The following is an 18,173-nucleotide window of genomic DNA, read 5'->3' as shown; positions in this document are numbered from 1 at the left end:
AGACGAGCAATTAAATTAAAATGTAAAAGAAAGACGATAAAGCACAACTTAGTCATAGAGTATGTCTATTTTTTGGTTTTTTTAATTATTCTAAAAGCAAATGTTCAGATTTTCAGTTTTCTTCCGTTTAAAAGCACTATTTTTTAACTGCGTTTCTTTAAAGGCATGCGAGTTATGAATTAAGTCGGAATTTTATTTAGATTGTGCCGAGTTTTTATTTTTTAATTTCATAAGTTCAAAATGAAATCTAGCACCAAACAATAGGCCCTGAACATATGAGCACGTCCTGTGTCACCTTGATGTTGCAGGCTTGCTCCATCAGCCGCCGCGCGTTCTCTGCAGCTCTGTAGCGCTTCGGTAGCTGGACCCGGAAGAACTTGAGAGCCCCCTCAAAGTCCGCCTGCAGGAGGTCTTCTTTGGACGTCTGGAGGGAGACAAGACGAGGTGGATGAGACACATGCAGCACAAACACCGAGCACGGAGCCTCCACAGCTGGTCTTTTTCATCATACGAGTTGTTTAACAACAAGGTCAGAGTCATGCAGTTAAGTACATGGGGCAGTACTGTTTTTATTTACATGAACTTGATAGAGTAACAGTAAAAAAAGAAAATGTAAAGCCTTTATATTGAGGAAAATATAAAAAAATTACATTTCACCGGCAAAATAATGCAAAAACAAAATCTTACAAAGTAATGTTGGTCTATTTTCTAGAACAAATATCTTAGCACTCTTAAAATAAGAAAAGTAACTTACAAGTAACTATTGATAGCTATTGATTAGTCTTTTGTTTAAAATATTTGAAGAGCAGCCAAATTGGTAGCGTGGCCGTTCCAGTTTATCCAGTTTTCACTCAACACAGCTGTTTTTAATTTTTAAGAAGTTATGAGGCACAGAGGTGAAAACTGAAACTGAAAACCTCCTGAGGTTGTTGTAACAACCTCAGGAGGTTGTTGCTAGGTAACAACCTCAGGAGATTGTTGCTAGGTAACAACCTCAGGAGGTTGTTGCTAGGTAACCAAAGAGCGAGTGAGTGAGTAGATGCCACCAATCTTGATTAGCTTCCCGTTAGAAGTTGAGCAGCTAAAGTTTTTCCTCTGCCTACGTCCCCCAGAATGCTGTGCGGTTCTGGATCAGAGCTCCGGATTATTTTGTCTGTTCAATATTCAATGAGACAGATTATCTATTGATATTGATCATGTCATGTGTTTATTGTGATACATATTGTTATTGATTTATTCTCCAGTCCTAATCGCAGATGAAATAATGGAATGAAATGTAGCTTTTTGTCTCATTCTGTTTTCAGGAGGAAAAAAATCAACGATGCATGCCGAGCAAATTTAATCCAGGATGTTTATTCCAGTTTGTCTCGTCTCACCGCCAGCAGCCTGGGGACGAAGAGTCTGTGTCCCATCCCAAGAAGATCCATGACCCTGCAGTAAGGGTCCGCTGAGGTTTGGCTGCCCTGGGCGCTCTCCTCCTCTTTTCCCTCGCCATCCTCCAGCGCCCTGCATGCGGCCGGGAGGGTCAGGTGAGGGTTCAAGGCCGGGACGGAGGGAGGAGAGGGCGGCGGGGAGCGAGGCGGAGACGGCGGTGGGGTGGGACAGGGCAGAGGGGAGGGGTCGTCCCGCTCCGGGGCCAGGCTGGCAGCTGACTCCAGGGTGTCGGGCAGATGTTTATCAGTTAGTGGTGATCTTTTAGATTTGTTTGCGTCTGGTGTTGGACGTCGCGTGGCGGCCCCTCAGCTTGTCCCGCTGTCAGAGCCTCAGCTCAGCCCCCTGATGCCTCAGAATCACAGTCAGAAAACGATGAGTCGACACCGCCAGCTGCATAATGCTGAGTCCTACAGCGACGTATTTATCCACTCTGGGAATCCAGTCACACTTCCTGCACTCGGCTTCCTCTGCAAAAACTCAGACCAATTCCAGTGCGGTATGCTGTCACCTAGCAACAAAATGGCTCAACACGTGGGCTGCTGCTTCATGAAACAAAAGCGGAGACCCCACCTTTTTTTGATTTCTTCTTTTATGTTAAACTTCAAATCCCTCCTCCCCTGACAACGCTTTAGCTTTCTTTGAAATCCAAAACAACAACACAGCTCCTTATCCACTCTCTGAAGCAGGAACAGTCGGTGCAGAGAGAAGAGAGGAGGTTTGTTAACGCTGGAAATATGGCACTTCTCCGCCTGCAGGAGATGATGCTCAGTGTTACTTTGGCTGAGTGGATGCTGGACGCACACAAACCAACGATGCATTAAAAACCAGAATAAGAAGTAAAAGAAAACATAAACTGTTCTTTTTCTTCACAGATCCACGCTGGATTAGTGAGTAAAATCATATTCCAGTCAGCTGCTCCTGCAGGATCCTATTAGCAGCCGGGCATCCGGTCTGGTCTTTCAGATGAAGCCAGCTCCTTCAGAGAGGAAGTTTCTTCTGATCCACACAGGATGAGTGCTGGCATGAGTTAATGTTGTAGCACTGTCAGAAATGTTGGTCCTGCCGGGCAGCCGGGGCGAGGCAAAGCAAAGAGACCTCACTGCTTCCCATGAAGCCTCTCCCAACCTTTGTGATGCTAACTGCTAAAATGCTAACAGCTGGCAGGGGCGGCTCCGTTGCAGATGATGGACGGAAGAAACGCGTGGTAGAAATAAATATTCAGCAGAGAGAACAGAGGAAGAGATGGAAGGAGAGGAGAAGGAGGCAAAAAGGCGAGAAAGCGAGGGAAAGAAGATGCTCCGAGCATGAATCCGTGGAAGGTAAAGATGAAGAGGGTGGGATAAAAAGAACCAAAAGCTGAGATTTTCTCCCTCTGGCTCAGGTTGCTAATGTTATAGCCAATGCTCCTGTTGTGATGTGGATAGCAACTGCTAGGCTGGGCAGGGAGGGAGGCAAGCGCAGATGAAGGGAGGGGTGGTGAGAGCAGCGGGTAACGCAGGAGGGAAGCAGGAGGATAATGTCGTCATGACCGGCCAATAAGAGGCAGGCAGTGGGAGCTCCTCCACTCACCTCCCCCTCTTCATCATAATCATCATCCTGACCATCCTCATTTGTTCCCATTGCAAACCACTGAATCCTCAAATCTCTGCGCTGCTTCTACGTAGCTCCATTTGTCAACATATACAAACATTTGCACAGTTTTACCATACTGTTTCTTCACAGCGGCATTGTTTTATTCACAATGGTATCGTCTTACATTCTATTTGCATTATCATCGTTTTTTTCTTTTTTTTTTATTTATGTGTGCATGGAACGAATAAATTATTCAGTTCTATTCAAAACATAAAATTAGTTTTTATGGTGAATTCACTGTAGGTAAAATACCTACTGTACTTTCACAAGAATGTTGTTCTCTGCTGTTTTCTAAGCAGCAGCCTGTTGCTGTCGTCTCTGCAGATGCTCATCATGCCTTGAGATGAGAAATAATTACAGCTATTACGACTATTATCAATATTATTGCTACTAATTAATGAAGCTGTAAATTATTACTGCATCATGGAATATTAAATTTTTCTTAATTTTATGTTGCTCGTGGTTATATTTTATCTATTAATATGTAACAATTTAGATTGAGTAGCTTAGACATAGTCTATTCTGTTATATATTGATATAGAAATAATTTTAGCATGTTAAAAACATTTGATTCTTGCTCACAGTGGCATGTAAACAGACCTGGATGCCTGCTTTTATAAAATATTAAAAAACACTGTTATAACCAAGTGAAAATTAATAATTATTTATTTGATGATGCTATTAATGTAAAAGGGGTGGGTAAAAAAAATAAGGTTATACTTCTACCCACTGCTTTGAACGTGTAAATACATATTACTGTTCTTTTTCTCATTTTTGCTTTAAATTAATTTTATCTGTATATAACTTTGTTTATTTATTCCAATATGTTCAATAAAGTCAAACTTACTCATGGGGCTGCTACTTTGGGTTGATGCCCCTAATAAAAGAGATTTCTGAAGTTGTACCAAATTTTAGACTAATGCAGCTTTTGAAGATCTTCTAACTAAAACTGTTCAGCTAATCATTCGCTTTACCTACTTTTTTGTTTTGAAACCGTCAACGAATGACCGAAGCCAAACGTGCCCGATGTATGAAAGGCCCACAGACATCCTAGTGTCTAAGATAAATTATTCTCTACATGGTGCAGCCACTAATTTAAGAAAATTTAAATGATGCCAGAAAACTTTGATCCTAAATCCAAAGCAATGACACATTGTCTTTGTTTCGGCAAGATCTTTTAAAACTGTAAAAACAAAACATACATTAATAAGACACTAATTGAAAAGTAAATGAGATGCGATTAGATTTGTAGTCTAATAGATGGGTAACAAAAATATATTCATACCAAAATTTTCCAGTACTGAACGAAGACCTTAAAATCCAACTAAGTCCATCTTTGTGTACCTTTACACCCGTACTGCAAACAAAAACCAGGAGGCCCCACATAACAGCAAAACATGGACTATAAATTACACAAAATCCATTGCAATTCAGAAAGACATGACAATATGACATGAATAAAGCCACTACAGCATTTAGTGCTCATTCTTTAGAAATAAAGAATGAATACATTTGTCTTATTTATTCTTTCAATATAAGAATATGTTGGTGAAAGAAAATAATCCCAACAAACAACAATTTATATCACTCTGATTAGCAACCAGATAAAATAGAAAGTTGTTTTTCTTTCTCTCTTAATCATTTTGACATTTTATTTAAGCCAAAGTGTGGAAATGCATTTGATCTCCCAACGTCCACATGCAGTTCTTTTTATGTGCACTTGGGGGCGCCAAATATTAGAAAATGGTTTTGAACCCGCTGCTCCAGTGTTTAGTACAAATTTTAGAGAAGAGAATAATGACGTTGGAAATCAAACTTTACAGTATTTTCCAATATCAAGAATTTTGCAACGCAAATAATGAATAAACAGTCAAATAAAGCTCAAATTAAAACAAAAGATGCTCAAATTTTGCATAGAAGCTAATTGTATAGCTAGACATAATAAAAGATGTTAGAATTAAACAAATGTGTGACTATATTACTAACCTTGAGCAAAGCCAGGGCCACATTGAAGATGATGCTCAGTCCCTGTAAGACACAGAGAAAAATGCAAGTTTTTACTTTGCAAAAAACAAAACATACAAGAAACTATTTTAGTAAACTTTAAGTTTCATAGCCAGTGTAATTTTTTCTTTTTGAAACATTAATTCTCTAGATTAAATTTTAGCCCATTTTGAACGTACAAATAAAATAGATCCTTACAGAAACACTACATATTTCTATAGTGGTCCTGCTAAAGTATTTATACCTCTTGAAATCTATTATTTAGTTACATCTTACATAAATATTTCATTGCTTTTGAGAGAGGGTCATAGGAGATTTGTGTGACAAGTCAACAGAAAGTATAGCATAAAAGTGAATTGGAAGAAAAGTTATGCATAGATTTCAATTGTTTTTACTCACAAAAACCTGCATTTGTGCTGTAACTTTGGAGTAAATCTCATCCTTAATTTTCCACAAAACATTTAAATCATTCTTAGATAAAGTGAGTTCAGTCTGGTCAGTTCAGCCTCTTTTAATGTTCGATCAAAATGAAACGCTTTAGGGCGTCCTGTCTCTTTAAGTCCAAATTTACTGTGGCTGGCCACGTCCCCCCAACTCATCGTTTGCACTCGCAAGTGAAAATGGCTACAAACAGATACGTAATTATATAACTTTAAATCTTTGAAAAGCAGAAGTAGAGCCTCCTGCACAACCAACAAAGATGCAGAAAGTGTTTTCTGGATGCTAAGTCAACAACAAAACACCGGCTGACTCTGCCTGGGTTGCGAGGCAACGGGTTGGGATCAGCTGGGCTTTTCTGCTGATTTGTGACATTAGACTCTGAAGGTTTCTGAAATGGCTCCTTTTTCAGACACCAAAAACATATTGCCAAAAACCGACTGGGATATTTTTTTTTAATGCTTGGGCTGTTTCCAGAAGCAAAAATGTGAGTTTTGATTAATACTTGCCCTTTAAGGTGACCTTAGGTATGACCGCTCTATTTGTTAAGATTCAAAACATCGTCTACATTCTGTTAAAAAGTACAGTGTTTCACAGCTTTCTTTCTTAGCTTTATGCCCGGGGCCACTGTAAAAACCTGCTTTTTGCTTTCCATTTTACTGTGACAGTTCTTTCACTTTTGACACAAAAAGAAAACGTAGAACCGATGCCGGCTCTGCATGGGAACACCCCTCTCCTTGGTCTCTGGGACAACCAGTTCACATGGCAACATGGAGCTAAAAATATCCAGAGCTCCAAAAATAACCGAAGAAAATGAAAAGAAGATGTGCTCTGCCTCCACACACCGATCTTTGTGGGCCTGAAGATGGTGCTACCATGCTGAGCCAAGATCAAAGGAGCGTGTGAGGGAAAGAAATACCAACTCATCCCAGCAAGGAAGAATGAGAGGAGATGAAAGCCAAATATTCAGAAAGGGGAGGACACAGTATGGGTGTGTTAGGAAGTTTTCACAAATACTAAAGTGAGGTGAATTGTTCAGATCCAGCAAGGTCACTCGTTTAAAAAAAGACATAAAATAAGTTTCGGTCCTGAGTTCTGGTTTGCAAATAGAAAAAAATAGATTGAGAAGTAAAAACAAAAGCTGGAGATTTTGAATAATAAAACAGGCTTACAAGTTCAGCTATGAAAACCTCGTTTACCTAAAAAATTAGGTAAACGAGGTTGTGAATTAGATGGAGATTGTTGCTAAGAACTGAGAAAATAAAGATAATCACTTTAATTTTTAAATTTAGACCCCAAAACAGGAGGGTTTCAGAGGGATGTGAGAGCTGAGGTTTTACTGGCACGTTTTCATCATGCAGCTCATTGGCTGAGAAAAAACAAGGAAACTTTTAATTATTCTGCCTCAGGCTCACAGAAGGAAAGAGACGGAGGGAGGACAGAAGAGGGACAGCAGGAAAGAGGAGGAACATATTTCATGTTTGTTTATGCAAAGAAACTTTTTATAAAAAAAACTCAATAGGTTATAGGGATGGTTTTAGAATCACTTTCAACTTTAGAAATAATTTCTACTTATTTATTACGAGAAATATCAAAAAAGAAGATTTTTTTTCAAGCGTTCAATAACTCAAATCAAATTTAAATACATTCATACACTAAGATTATTGTACTTTTTAACAATTTTGGAGCACATTTTATGATTTAATGACTTTTAAAGCTTCTGATGAGGTTAAATTATGTCTCAAAATCCTTAAAGTGACCACCTTCATCTGTTCAAACAACTACGGATCAGCATAAAAAGTATATGAATTCAGACTATTTTAGCATTTAAAGAAGGTAAAGTTTCAGCCTGCAAATTATTTGTACATTTTGGAAGAAAATTTCTTATTCTGCCACACAGACAAAATACCATAATTGGACCTGCTGCTTCTTCTTGGTGTGGTTGAGTGCCTTTAGTTAATTTTAGTTGTATATATTATTATTATTATTGTGTGTTTGTTTATTTAATATTGTATATTTTGACTTTTTGCACGGGAGTTGCAATAGAAATTTCGTTGAATCCTGTTCAATGACAATAAATGCTATTCTATTCTATTCTATTCTATAAAAAGTTAGTAAAAATCTGGTCTATATCATATACTAACATATACTCTAATAATTAGATAAAATACTCTATCAACTTAAGAAACCCCTAATTTTCGTTGCTGTCAAGTACTTTCCTGTTAGATGTATTAAAGCTTATTTAAAATGATTGATTTTCTGGCACAAATCTCAGTTTGAAGCTCATAATTTTGAAATACGGGAGGCTAGTATGTTTGAAGGAGTCAAGATGAGGCTTTAAACCTTAAAACCCCCAGTATGGTGGTCAATTTGAGGGTCCACTTCATTACCAGTGATACTGGTGAGCTGCAGGGATGGGAAAGTTTTATTTACTTCACCTTCAGCCAATAGTTTCTGATTAAAACTTTTTTGTGCACAATTAAATGTTCCAACAGGGTTGTGGTGTTTAGTTAAACACCACAACCTTATTGAAAACATGCAGACTATGGTTAAAGATGAGGTATTTCACATCAAAATTCCTTTTTTTGTCATTGTGCACGAACGCACAACTAAATTAAAAAAAATAGAAACTCTCAAAGGCATAAAGAAACAGAGCAACTGGGATATTAAGGAAAAATAAATTATGTAATTATTTAATTATATTAAATTAGTAAATAATTAGCAATTTTTTTGTGATGTATAAAACAAACAAGTGGTACAATATCAAGTCAGAACTTTCAGACGTTAAATGTTTTGACAGAAATGTGTGGTTTCTTTTATAGTGAGGAGGATCCATTTTTTATAAATTAAAGTAGGTGTATGTACAGTTTAAATCTGTCTGCCATTTTGATCGGATCAGAAAAAAATAATACAATAACGAAAAGCTCCAAAAACATTAATACCAATGAGGAGTGTATGCAAACTTCTGACCACAAAGGCACAGATCAACCGTTTTCCTCCACAATCATCTCTTTTTATTCCCATTTGTAATCTCTTTAGTCAATTCATAATGGTGGCTAACCCTCTAATGTCTGCCACTTTCCTTTCTTCCTATTAACCTTACCATTTCATCCATTTCATCTTATTTCACGTTTCCAGATGGTTGAATTTCTCATTAAGCGATTCTATACATACAATGCAGACTAAATCCCTCTCACAATGCTCCAAGTATACCACTTTGTGCTGCCTTTACCTCACAAAGCAGCAAGTCAGTGATGTGGAAAACCATGCAGAGGGGGAACTTGGCCGTAAAGAGGGTGAGGAACCACTGGGAGGCATACATGTGTGCCTCCAGGTTCAGCTCCTGGAAGTGGGCCCAAAGGTCTGGGAGCTGTTCCTGCAGGAGCAGAATGGAAAAAAAAGGACAAGGAAAGTGTTTTGAGATAAAACAACCCTCACAGCAATATAAAGCAAAGATGCAGTACTGCTCATGGCTTCTAGTTTAAATTTCAGTGACATAACAATGAGGGTTTGCACCGAAATGAAACCAAAATCATAGAGTGAGCTTTTTAAAAAAGCATAAGAAACTCTATGACCAGTACTGTACTCTAATAAAATGCTGATTTGAAAAAATGTAGAAAAGGGTCGACCATCGCAGATTTACCGAGGCTTGATTTTCAACACACCTCTCCATATTCTTGAGACTTTCAAGTATATTTGGTGACCAGAGGGAAAAGTTGACAAGCAACAGATATGTGAGAAAATGCAACTGATGCAACACCTGGTAACGCTTAAAAAAAAGTTTATATTAAACGTTGCAACAACATGTAAGACCAACATGCCCAATCCCAAAACATACATTTATAAAACTCTACTGATACTTCTAATTAGGATTGTGTTTTCAAACATTACGTTGTATTTCATTTCACTGTGACTTGTCTTTTAAAACTTACGGGTCGGTTTCACAAACCTGCATTAGTTTCTCCAGCTGATAGAACTTGCAGTGAAGATCTTCAAAGTTGTTCTTGTAGAGAGCTCTGAGGCCGTATTCGTACATTATTTTCACCAAGACACAGAAGGCCTGCTCCTCAGGCATCTGAAAACACATAGATAACGTCATTAATTACACTAATAGATGCCTTGAACAACAAAATGTTCAAATGATGTTACAGGTTACATTATTACAGTCTCAAAATAAACATTTATATACAGAGGAAAGTTGGAAATAACTTTAAAGATGACTTATTATGCTTACCTGTTTAGGGTAGGTCTATGGTCTATACAAAACATATTCATAAATTTTTTTTTACACAAAGTTATTCTTTGAAAATGACATTTCATTCAGCTCAGCTTTGCCTCTTTTGAAGACCTTTCAGACTAAGCTCCTTTAGAGCCTCTGGTCACTTTAAACTGAACTAAGCTACTGCTGGCCACGTCCCCCATTCACACTGGCAAAATGGCTGCAAACAGATGTGCAATTATACAACCTCAAATCTTTGAATAGCAAAAGTAGAGCCTCCTGCACAATCAACATGAATACTGCAAGTTATTTCTAGATGGTAAGTTGACAACAAAACACTAGTCTCCTCCAGCAGGCATTGTACAGCGCATGCAGAGTAAAGCCAGCTGGCCAAAACATGCTGGAGTTCAGCTGGGGTAGCTGGGTAACAGGCTGGGCTTTGCTGGGGTTGATTTGTGACGTTACATTCCAGAGGCTCATTTTCAAGAATCAAAAAACATTTGCTTATCACCTGGACGCTTTTCAGAAGCAGTCTACCCCCAAATAGAAGTACAAAAATGTGCAAAATGTAAATATTTGCCTTTAACAATTTTATTATAAACAAGCTCTCTTCATGTTTCTGTTTGTTTGGGCACATAAATATAAAGCTTATGAGGGAAAATGTAACACTGGGTCTTTGTGGGTATTAATGGCTCCACACAAACACACACAGAGAGGGAGGAGATATTTAATCAGAGATACAGTGTGTGTTTGGAGCTGAATGCACTTCTGCAGGTAAAGTTGAACCCCAATAAATATTCCAGACACCTTGTCTATACACAACCAGTCAGCCTCCTTCTTTTACAGCGACGTTCCTATTATCCCTTCTTCTCCTTTCTTCCTTTACTGCCTCTTCCTCCTCCACACCAATTCCTTCTGCCTCTTCATTTAATCTCAGATCCCTTCTTCATGACTCTCCTTCCTCATCCATCTTGACATCTCTCCTCTGTCTCTCTGCTCTTTAACCTCCTCTGCCCTTGGTATTTGGACTTTGATCAAACTTCCTCCAGTCTCTCCTCCTTTTGGGATTTCCTCCATCATGTGTCACTTCTTCTATCTCTCCTCCATCTGTCTTTGCAGACTTTCTCTCGCAAAATTTCCTCTAGTTAAAATTTAATAAAAATAGGAAATAATAGTCTCCCCATGTGAATTATAACACTACATATACCTTGTCAGTGTCTTTAATTTCAGCCATTTTTAATTGTAGTTATAAATGTTGTTTTGTCTTTGTCTCTTTTTTGAGTGTCAACAAATGTTCAATGTTGGAATACAGCGACAAATAATATTCTTATTAAATTAGTCGCAACATAAGTAGCTCAAAGAAACATCAAAAAGAAAGAATAAACAAAAAACATCAATATAAACATGCTTACAAACTACAAATTAACATAAAAGATATTTAAGTGACAGAAATGCAGGTGTTCAGATTTACAAAGAAATGGGTTTATACATGAAATATCTCTTTTCTAGTCACAATATTTATCATTTCTGTCCGTTTTCTAACATGAACATGAGAAACCGCAACAATAATTATATATATATATATATATATATAATTCCCTTCTCATCCACCGCGGGTGGTTCTTATTTGGGGTGGTCTAAAAAAAAAAATATATATATATTATATATATATATATATATATATATATATATATATATATATATATATATATATATACATATATATATAAAAACACAGTTTTACCTGTCATCAATTTTTATATAAAATGTAACAGGTAAGGTTATGAGGCCACATTTTTGACTGCATTAGTCATTAATCTAATGAATGGAGATTTAATGGGTGTCAAGTTTACTCACGTGTAGAAGAAGAACGGCAGCCAGAAAAGACTGACCCTGACAGTAACCAATTTCCTCATCATAGACAGAATAAGCCTGCAAAAAAAAAAACAAAAAAAAAAACAGAAAAAATGTGAACTGGTAATTTTATCACCAACCAACATGAACTCAATGGCATTTTTAAGGTTAGTTGCAGCCGATGGATAACCCAAAGTCACTAGAGCGCAATCTTTTTAGAAGTAGAGACAAGTTGCAGATGTTCGCTGGCTGAAATCTTTAGTTCTTTCTTTTATACCTGGAAGCAGGACTGAATAATGAAAAGTTGTACAGTTTTTCTTTAAACATGGAAAAATTCAATTGCTTAGGAACCAAGGAGGGAAGATGGTTTTAGGCAAAGTAAAGTGGGACGAATTAAAACAAAATTTGCACAGAAACATAAATATAGAACCATAAATAATCTATTTAAACTGTTATAAACTCGTTACAATTCATTGGTGAAGCTAAAATTTTTGCATTCTGCATTTCTCCCTTTGTAGAATGATCTATGTGCTCAAGACATTTACCACCCTTCTTAAGCAAAAATCTGAGGATCAGCAGCCATTCACATCCAGACTAATCGATCTTAAAAGCTTTCTGCCTCGCTACTCTTCCAGTGTATCACTGTAATATAACTGCTGTTGTCAGAACATCAGTGCCAACAGAGTACATCTCCTGAGAGACAGCTTCTCCGTAACACTTCAGTTTTAACAGGAGTTTCCTCAGAAGAACACCTCTCAGTCTCGTTTTTTTCTTCTGTGTTCGTGTCAACCTTGTTCAATGTCACTTTCTACAAGCTTTCGATTTTCTGAATGTAAAGCTGAGCCTCCAGTCTGCTAACACGGCACAGGCGTTCTGCGGCTAATTAAACAGATTTTTTAAAAAGATGACTGAAGCACTTTAGAGCGCATAAACTTTGAAAACCAGTGTAGGATTTTAGCCGACACTGCCTTTACTCAGCCACTGTAAAGGCATGATATAGACTGTCCTTGCATTCACCAGGTGACACAGGGTATAACTACAGTGTGCAACCTTGGGTTTGTGCCTGTTTGTCCAATAAATCAATGCAGTAAACTGCGGTACAGGGGAGTGCTTATAAATGAGCCACCGACTAAAAAATCTCAGAAAAGTAGAAATGTGATATAAATTTCAGGCAAATCTGTTATATGTGTTTTTGTTAGATGAATCTGTGTTTCACTGAAACATCTATATGATTCCTGGAAACATTTTCAGATGGTTAAAACTTCACTGTTTACAGTCTCATTTTACAGTAACAAAAAGCAGGAATAACTGTCAAGTGAAATAAGAACACAGTTTCAATGTTTTTATATAAATAATCAGAAAAGTGTGGCATGTACACATATATTGAGATTCCATGAGTAAATCCCTTGCAGAAACATATTTTGCTGTTACAGAGAAGCTGTCTCTCAGGAGATTTTGATTAATGCTCTCATTACGTTTCCTGTTAATTTAGGTGAACGGTGATGTCTTGGTAGATTTGCAGCTGCGCCAAACTGTTTCCATTTAAATATTGGTCAATGAGACACTCAACTCTGCTTTAAACATCTTACCTTTCCTACCTAGTTGGTTTTTAAGAAGCAATTGCCTTCATTTATGATCTTTAACAGTCATTTGACGCCTTTCACAGAACACATTAGATTAATAACAAAAAACTTCCAACTTCCTTCCAATTTCCAACTACCTTGTGTTGGTTTGTCACATTAAATCCATTCAACCTTGTTGTACAACAACAAAATGCGAAAAGGTTAAATGAAATTGAATCGACACACCCAGAACATTAGCTGCTGAGTTGATGCTCACTCTTTTCCATGTAAAGTTAAACGATGGGCAGAAAGAAAAGCGCAGACAGGAACAGTCCCTCTGCTGCTGTGCTCAGCTAATTTCGGTATTTTGATGTGAAGGTAATGGAGAAGTCTTGTGGCGCTGTCTGCGGCGTAATCTACAAGCTGACACGCTTGATGGAGTGTGGCGTTCACACGTCCCCAACTCGGCTGGGAGAAGAGCGCGCTGACAGATGGATGGGGGAGGTCCTGGTGGGTGAAATCTAAATTTGTTGGCCGGGGCAGATAATGGACTCAGAGGGGTGGATTATTGCAAAAAACGCCTAGCTTCTCAACTGTAGAGAAGACAGATTTTTCTATTCTTAGACGTATAGCAAGTAACACGAAGTGTTTGCTGGTTCAAATGTCTTATTAATCTTTTTGTAAAGTTCTGTAAGGATCTGAGGGGCTTTATTTGTTAAAACTTCAGCAATACCGTCCTTAAAGTTCTTAAGTATACAACAGTATTTGAAACTCCAACATGTTTTATAGTTGGTTTGTAGGACAGAACAAAATACATTGTATAATTGTGAAGTGGGAGGAGAAAAATGTGTCGTTTTAACCATTTATAAAAATAAAAAGTGTGACATGGACATGTCTGGGCGATATTGCTTAAAAATATAATCTCAGATTTCTTCATACCAGATCTGATTTCCAATCTTCATTGATAAATTAGTTTGTTGATTGCTGCCATTTCTGAAAAAAAATAAATGCAAATGACAGAAACTATTTCCAAAAGTGTTTTTTAATTCAGTCATAACCTTCTCTACGGAGTGTTAGGACCAAGCTACAAGAAGTTTTGTTTAATTACGAGAATCTAGTCATAATAGCTTGGGGTAATTCTATTTAGACATATACATTTCTGGAAAAAATTGAGCCCACTGCACTGAACCCCATTGAAAACCTCCTGGTTAAAACATGGGTATTGTTGTTTCTAAATGAATATAAACTTTTCTTTGCATTATTTGAGCTCTAAAAGCACTGCATAACTACAACATTTTTGCTTGGAATATCAGAGACATGTTGTCAGTATTTATACAATAAAAGATCAATGCTAATTTTATTCAAACCTATAAAAAATTAAGTCATAGGAACTGATCATTTTGTAATGTCTCTTAATTTTTCCCAGAGCTGCTGCCTGCAGTAACACACTAACAGGGTCTAAAAAAGTGCAAAATATGATAGAAAGAATTTGTTTTTCAATAAAAATGAAAAGAGCTGCAGGTTTTATTTTCCAGCTTATTGCTGGGTGTTTCTGAAACAAAGGACTTTAGAGACGCACCAAGTCTGCAGGTGACCTTCCCCAGAGAATAAAGGTTGGAAACGAAGCACTTCAGGCAGGAAATGGAAGAAGTTATAAAGATGTTAATGAACTTTGTCCTGGATACTCCAAGCCTGTAAAGCCTGGAGATCCAACCAACCTTAACAGCTGAAAATCTACATGGATTTGCATACAAATGAAGGCTGGTATAACTCTGACCTAGTTGGGACCAGAGTGGATGCTAAACCTTCCTGACAGGTTCTTCTACAGCTCTGACCAAACATGCTCTGTTTCTACTGTGCAACAAAAACACAAAGTTACAGGATACCACATTAGACCAAAACTCGCTTTGGTTTCATTGAAAAACAACAGTTCATGGTTAACAAGCTCCTTTCTTTGGCATTTCAGCTTTTTGTTTAAGTGAATATGAAGACCGTATCAATTGAAAGCTAAACATACTTAAATAATAGACGACAGTTAATGTAATTTCACTCAACAAATTAATGATTAATGTTCTTTGAAGGTTTATAAAGACTTCATAATCCATATTATTTATGGTTTTTATTGTGCTTGGTTTTTATTATTGTTTTATTTGTTCTTTTTATTTTAATATTTAAATTGTTTTCCAGTTTCAATGTGGAGTGTTTTGTGCAAAATATCATTATCCCATTATCAATAGCAATCATTTCTGGGACAATTCATTATCCAGCAAAATTTGTTTTTGTGACAATCTTATTTGGTATTAATTAAGAACTTCAAAACTGAACTTTTGATTTAATAATATTCAAATTACTTAAGGATTAAAATGTTGCTACTTGAATAGTCACTAAACTGAATACAAATTTAACAAAAACATTTTAAGTTTGTAAAATATGGCAAATTTCACAACAAATCTTATTTTATATTGCAGAATAATACAGAAAATATTATCCATTTTTCATGTCATTTAATGCTGTTGTCAGTTACTTTATAGTAAATGAGAGAAAAACAACTGTGACCATTTCATTTTAGGCAGGACACTAAACTCCTAGTTCATTGGGCTCTTAAAAATTTAAGCATTTTTTTATGTCTTCATTCTCTACACAGAATCATCTCACTATATATTAATTTGGATGTTTGGTTTATATATTTACGTTAGTGAGAGCATGATATAAACCATTCTGCAGCTCTTATTTCTAAATGTGACAAAAATGGTAGATATTTAGTGCAGCAACTTGACTGACTGAAGCAGCGGGGAGATAATGAAGTTTGTGACAGAACAGCTGGAAATATATCCAGGATGTGCAGAAGAGTTTATAAAAGCAGCACTGTGGTTAAAAGAGGCACAGAGGCAGGGAGCGGGACTCACTTTGACACATTTCTATAGTACTGACCTTGGTTCTGACTGGAAAAAAGCGTGTCTTCATAGAAAATTGCCTCAGCATGAGAAAACGCAGGGGACCTTCTAGTTATAGAAGCGTCTTTCTTCATTTAGTTTTGCAGAATTACATCAAAATGGAAGCAGATTTACAAAACTAAAGTAGCTTTTAAATGTTGGAGGACGCCAACAATCACTTTACCGAGCTGTTGACTCTTAGCATGTTAGCATGTGAGAAGTGGATGGCCTAATGGCTAATTAGTCTTCTAATGGTCAACTTCAAGATCCGAAGTTGCTAATTTTGACAAGATTAACCCACCAATAGGAGAGAAGCTTACTCTGAATCAAAGGAGCTCATACGTTTGCTCATTTGTCACTGTGCATCTTAAAATATGAGAAAAAAGTCTCTAAATAACCAGATAAGGGAGAAAAATCAATGTATGCAAAAAACGTGGCAATAAAAAATAATGAAAATTCACCAAGTAAATACAGAATATGGAAAAAAGAATAAATAACTGAACAAAAATAACGATAAGTTCTTATTTTTTTGATGCAATATTTGGCACATTACCTTCTTTATCAAACCATGTATTTATTAACCTGGTGAATACTTTTGTTAATATTCATATTATTAATAAATAATATAAATGAAAAATAATTATGAATGTTATTTGTTGCTAATTTCGGTAGGATCAGCCCTCATAGAAACTTAACATTATCTTAAAATATTCCCTTAAGGAAAGGCCAGCTAAACAAACAAATAATATAGTCAAAAATTTACTTTTCTGATAAACAATAAATCAAAGCCAACAGGTAATATTGTTGCAAACTAATTGCATGTTTTTTCCAGCCTCCCTGTCAGGAACTGGGCTCACCTTGCAGATCTTGTAGAGTGAATCTTGTCCATCTCCATCAGATTCTTTGAAGTAGTCGTGTGCTGGAAAAGTGCGATGGATGTCACGGGTGATGACGCTCTCGTGTGCCGAGTCCTGCAACACAGAGGGTGAATATACTTCAGACCAGGGTTCGGCAACCCAAAATGTTCTGTTTTTGATTGACATAATTACTTTCCTTTAATTTTTTATGTTTAATATTCAGTCTTTCCATGTATCCGCCATACTCCAAGTAAAGGATTTAAAGCTGCTGGTACAGCCGTGTGTTCTGCTTTAATGAGATTTGTAGTGAGGAGGTGGCGCTTTGTGCTATATATTATGTGATATTACAGCCAAATCAAAAAAAGAACAAAGTACAACTATGACAGGTAAAATTAATTTTCTAGATTTGGAGGATCTAAATTTCAATTTTGCAAATTTTTCTAGAACAGGGATAAATTTACGACAAGAAAAAATGTAAGTGGAAATTTATAACTGTAGATTTTATAAAAATATTCAAACCATAAAGGGAAAAATATTTAGAGGCATTTCACCTTGTTTGAAATAAATACTTTTGAGGGCGAATCTATGCTGTGACGCATATGTAATGATAATGATGCAACTTTGTTAGATTAAATAACTTACAGCTCATTTTTACTTTACCTTTGCTAAACTATCCCATCATTTAGTACGGCCGTATTACCATGGCAACATTTGCAATACCGTCCAGAATTTGTTTGACAGTTAAAGTTGTAAACACTTTGATTTAATAAAGCATGCATGCCTCTGCTAATTAACAGCCTCATTACTCAAAAAATACCCCCCAAAAAAAAATAAAAATGGAGAGGACGTCCTCTAAGCTCGCTAATCCTTTTCCTTTTCCTCTTTTATCCCTTCCTCCTCCTCTCTGCAATTTCTGTCAGCATGGTCTTTTGTAGTGTTCGGTCCCCAGCCTTTTGTTACTTTTTCCTGCTTATCGGCTGCTTTTTTCACTTCCACTCTCCTCTATTTTCTACTTCATGTCCCACAGTGCCTTTGCTTCAGCTGCTTCGTGAATTTTTTTTCTTCTCAGCTCATATCTGTCCTCTTTCAGCATCCATGTGTCCTAAACGTTTGCAGCACCGCCTCTTATTTTCCAGGCAGACAGCAAGTACACAATGCTTTCCAGGTTCCCTTTTACTACAAACTAACAAGGTTCTTCTTTCAGAGAGATGTCCCACATATGTTATACACACAAAAAAAC

At 36.8% G+C, this 18,173-nt stretch overlaps 1 protein-coding gene across 3 annotated transcripts in view; it reads right to left on the bottom strand.

The window, feature by feature from the left end:
• The window catches only part of rabgap1l (RAB GTPase activating protein 1-like), a 99,343-nt gene that overhangs the window by 18,433 nt on the left and 62,737 nt on the right, over positions 1 to 18,173 (bottom strand). For all 3 annotated transcript variants that reach the window (XM_055056686.1, XM_055056701.1, XM_055056690.1), the window contains exons 14-19: positions 16,934 to 17,047; positions 11,585 to 11,659; positions 9,458 to 9,583; positions 8,741 to 8,884; positions 5,053 to 5,094; positions 296 to 424 (exon numbers count right to left, since the gene is read on the bottom strand). In XM_055056686.1, the coding sequence (XP_054912661.1) occupies positions 296 to 424; positions 5,053 to 5,094; positions 8,741 to 8,884; positions 9,458 to 9,583; positions 11,585 to 11,659; positions 16,934 to 17,047 (630 nt within the window). The remainder of the gene's footprint in view (positions 1 to 295; positions 425 to 5,052; positions 5,095 to 8,740; positions 8,885 to 9,457; positions 9,584 to 11,584; positions 11,660 to 16,933; positions 17,048 to 18,173) is intronic.

This window comes from Poeciliopsis prolifica, unplaced genomic scaffold (genome assembly GCF_027474105.1).
Source record: "Poeciliopsis prolifica strain line A6 unplaced genomic scaffold, Auburn_PproV2 SCAFFOLD002, whole genome shotgun sequence".
NCBI classification, from domain to species: domain Eukaryota; kingdom Metazoa; phylum Chordata; class Actinopteri; order Cyprinodontiformes; family Poeciliidae; genus Poeciliopsis; species Poeciliopsis prolifica.
Note: the sequence above shows the minus strand (reverse complement) of the source record. Positions and strands in the feature narration are given on the sequence as shown.